Here is a 4260-nt window from a genome sequence, read left to right on the forward strand (position 1 = left end):
GGGATGATCACATCTCCAGTTAGCACAGCTGGATCTGGAGAAGATGCTTGCACCTGAGAGGACCTTGCCTCTCATTAGGGACTTGCATCTCTGACCTCTGCGTCTCTAGAAATTCTGTATTTGCTGTTGCATTTGCCGATGGCATTTTGCCAGCGCCTGAGAAGGGTCACACCTCCCTGAGACAGCAGCAAACAAAACATCCACGTCTTCGCAAAGCAGCCTGCCTTTTGAAACACGGAACATTTTCATCTGAGCACTTTTAACCCAAGCATGCTTTAAACAAACCCACCTGCAGGGCTAGATGTCCACCTACGCAAGTCCCATCGCATCTGCGGTAGAAGTGCTGTGTCAGTGTGCTCTACATTTGAAGCACTAACTGCTGGCAGCGAACGTATTGGAAGGACACGAGCACGGAGAAAATTACGATTGCAGTTAGCAATACGTGGTTAATTGCTTCAGTTACCCACCCGACTCACACGCTTCTCCTCGTGTACCTGGGTGGGGACTCTGCACCACAGAAAATGTGTTGAAATGGGTTGGAGTGAAATTCTAGATAACGTCGGACCAAAGTTAAAACTCAGCAGTGGAAGCGCACTCGCCATTTTAGGGGAGGGAGTTTCATTCTCCCCAAAGAAGCATTCAAAGTGGTGTGTTGGACCTATCTTTACAAATTCCTTTCCAATCAGATAATTAGCTGGATAACTGGCTAGTAACCCGCTGCTTTTTTTGCTAGTCTGTCTTTAATGTGAATCTATTGGATGTCACTTGGTAAATCATTTTCCTCCACGTATCTTAGTTTCCCTATCGGTAAAATGGTGTTAATGACACAAGCCCTAACTTTTTCATGGGCTTTACGTTCTACTGCAGCAGAACTAGATCTTTTTCAAGAGAATTTTAGGTTGTAGCATCATGCAAATCTCTCATAATTAAGTGATTTCTTGCCTTATCAAAAAGGCTTGTTTGGAAAGAAAGAAGAATACCACAGAGGAGTTTATTATTTTTTTATTGCACAAAGATAAATAAAGAGATACATTATTACTAACTTTTCCACCAGCATAAATAGAATTACATAAATAGAGATTTCAAAGTGTAAACTAAAGATGTGTAAAGAGTTCCCATTACTTTTTCATCTGGATTCTGAATTCACAGAGTTCAAGTTTTTTGGGGAAAACTTTTTTTTTTTTAACTGAGACTCTTTTAATTTTTAATATATCCTGATAAATTCTAGATAATCATTATGGCTTGATTCAGTTTTGTGGAGACTGAATCAGGGCCCTTCATTTCAACGCTGTTAGGCAGGGAAGTTCTCCTCCATGGCTCCCTGCTCTTACACTATTGGCTCCCTCTAAGCCTGGTGTCGGATCAAAGGGGTGACACATGTGCAGCCCACAGTGATTATTTTCTTCTCCAACCGATATGATTGGTGGCAGCCCTTCTGCTCCCTCCGGAGAACAAGGATCTCCTGTTTGATAGGGACGGAGTTGACGCTGTGGTCCAGCTGCCCATCCAAATTCACGCACCTGGAGTGGCGGCACTTGGCGTCAGAGATCACTTGGGGGAAACGGTTGTGGTCCTCATCGATCCTGTAAGTTGAAATGAAAGGAGGTATTTGAAATGGAAATGCTGCCGTATCTCCGGAGGTGTGATAGTCTGGATCACTATGGGCTCCCAGCTCGGGAACCTGTACCTCCTGGGATATTGCCTATGAAGGGTCAGTAGACCCTCCACTACTGTAGGTTTTTACGAAATAACCTGTAAGTAAGTAAATACTGCAGGTTTGTAAGTGTAAGAAAGACAAGCATGCCAGGACTGCATGCAACTGTGTTTGCAAAGAACTTGCTTCAAATAGGTACTGACTTTGAAAGACTGATTAGAAACTATTTGAGCTTCCCAATATGTCAGACTGACTAACAACGGACCCAAAGACCTTCAGCTCCCCCCCCCAAAACATGAAACGTTCTCAGAGCCTGATATGTTATTAAACCACCATTGAATTTGGTGCAATGTCAGCCCTCTGAGGTATTTTTTATGATGTCTTAGGTAAAGAATGCTTTTGAAGGTAAAGCTTGCCCCAATATACAATAAATTAATTAAACTACAAAATTAATTTGCTTTGCCTTCTGTATGCTGGCCTAGACCATGTTTTTGCTCTGTACTCCTTTCTGTATTTGTTATCTTTCAAAGAGGATTATATGGACTGTGGATACCCACATATTTTCAAAATCTCTCAACAGTGAAGCACTGAAAGTAACGATGTGGACGTAGTCTCAGCATTATTCTTGACTACTGCAGCCAGTGTATTTCTAGACCATAGGGACAGAGATCATACCTGTAATCCCACGGAGCCAGAGAGCGGCTGCTGACATCAGGAGTCACTCTGATGTCCTGATTCGTGTTGCTGATGCTTATGTTGACTCTCACAGTTTGAGGGAATTTTGAGTCTTTTGGGGTCAGGCATCCAGCATATGCTTGCTTCAAGAAGCTCTCCAGCTTGAGTCCAGGCTGTATCACCTTCCCGTAGGCAGAACTGCTGGCTGACAGTACGGCCAGCAGCATTAAGAGCAGTGATCTGAACTGAAGACAATTGGTGCATTTAGGACACAAGGCAGGTACAGCTGCTCTAACACAACATACCTAACAACTCTTCTGTGCAGCTGGGAAATTCATCCACAATCAGGTAGTTAAGGCCTATACTGCAGGTTGGAGTAATTATGGAAAAATGTTCCCTATATCACATCCACTCTTGCTTTCATTAAGTAATTCTTACAGTGCTGACAAGTATGGTATACACTCAGTTGTAATTTGGTGATAAAAAAGTTTAAATTCTAGAAAATAATATAATACAGGAGATAGCAGAAAGGATATAACAACAAAAAGACACTCTAAGGTTGAGTTTTCAATGTATTTCTTGACTCAGAGTACGTTGCAGTAGCCCTGTTCACTAATATACCCCGTACAGTCTCGTTGCTGCCCCATGCTGGTGCTATTCAGCAGTCTCCCATTTCAGTTATTTTCAATTACTAATGGTTTAAACAAGCATTTTAAAGGCGGGTGCAGATCCCTATTCCTGACAGTCATCTATTAGAATTTAAATAAGTCTCTGTCAAATGGGAAGAAAAAACCCCAGAAAGCAAGTTCTTACCAGAGAAGCACAAAGGATCGGAGACATCTTCCTTCCTTCTCTTACTGCAGCTGCTGCTTGAGCTGGGCTCTGTTGAACTGAAGGTGTTTGGGCACATTTGCTGCTGGACTTTTTATAAGGGCTCCTGTGCTGTCCTAGTTAATTTTGGGTAGGTGTTTTTTTCCCAACCTTAACTGTGGTTTCTGACCATAACTTAAATTAAAAGGTGTATGTATATATATATTCCATTAACGCATGTGGAAGACAGGATATGGGCTCAACCTTTCTTAGATCTGTAGGTGATGTCATACTTTAGCCATGTCACTCAAGTAGTAACAAAACTCAATGATGATATTAGAAAACCACCAAAAAATTGACACGCACTGCAGTAAGCGGGTGCAAAATATGTGATTTTTAAATTGTGACTAGACTCATCATCTAGTCAAACGTAAGTTGATGTGCTTCGCGGTCTTGACTTGGGATGCTGTAGGTATGAAAATCACTAATGTCACTGGCACTGCCAGATTTGATCCGTTTTTCCTAGGTCAGTCTGATGTCTTTTCATCCTGAAATGGGCAGTTGTTGGACAGCTGGTCCCCATCTAATTGCTCTCCAATACTTGCCATGTGCTGTCACTTGTCCTGATGTCTCAGGAGCTCGGTTCCTTCTTAAGCTCCTATTTTTTTTCTCAGATTTCCTAGTCTGGATCAGGCTATTTTAATTCATGTCTACACCTCAGGTGTGATATGTCAGTTTTGATCAGAATGCTTTGTGATAGTGAGTTCCCAAATCCAGCCATTCTCCATCTGGGAAAAAAACCCCGTGAACATTGATTTTGAGCTTGCCAACTTCTCATTTCACCTCGGCTCTTGTGCTATGAGACAGGGCTTTGATCCTAAGGAAAGGGGTCTGGGAAGTGTGATGGATGTAGTTAAACCTTCAGTTCCTAAATTAGGGAGAGGACGGAGGGGTTCAAGAGAAACCTTGCGAAGGCTGTGAGATGCAAAATGACTCCTCTTGTAGGCAGGAAAACTGGAAGGAACTGCAGGCATCTCCTCCATGGTATATAGGTGGTAGCATGCTGCACCTGAAAATATTGGGAGCTAAAATACCTTGCATTGTGTAGCCCCAAGGCATTA

The 4260-nt window shown here is 42.5% G+C and overlaps 1 protein-coding gene across 1 annotated transcript; it reads right to left on the reverse strand.

Moving 5' to 3' along the window:
* Nucleotides 1-1345: 1345 nt before the first annotated feature.
* Nucleotides 1346-3169, reverse strand: IL17A (interleukin 17A). Its single transcript, XM_052809903.1, has 3 exons — nt 3143-3169; nt 2330-2574; nt 1346-1583 (listed from the first exon to the last, which is right to left on the reverse strand). Exons 1-3 carry the CDS (start codon nt 3167-3169, stop codon nt 1346-1348), a joined length of 510 nt encoding a protein of 169 aa, XP_052665863.1.
* Nucleotides 3170-4260: the final 1091 nt, after the last annotated feature.

Source organism: Harpia harpyja, chromosome 15 (genome assembly GCF_026419915.1).
Source record: "Harpia harpyja isolate bHarHar1 chromosome 15, bHarHar1 primary haplotype, whole genome shotgun sequence".
NCBI classification, from domain to species: Eukaryota; Metazoa; Chordata; class Aves; order Accipitriformes; family Accipitridae; genus Harpia; species Harpia harpyja.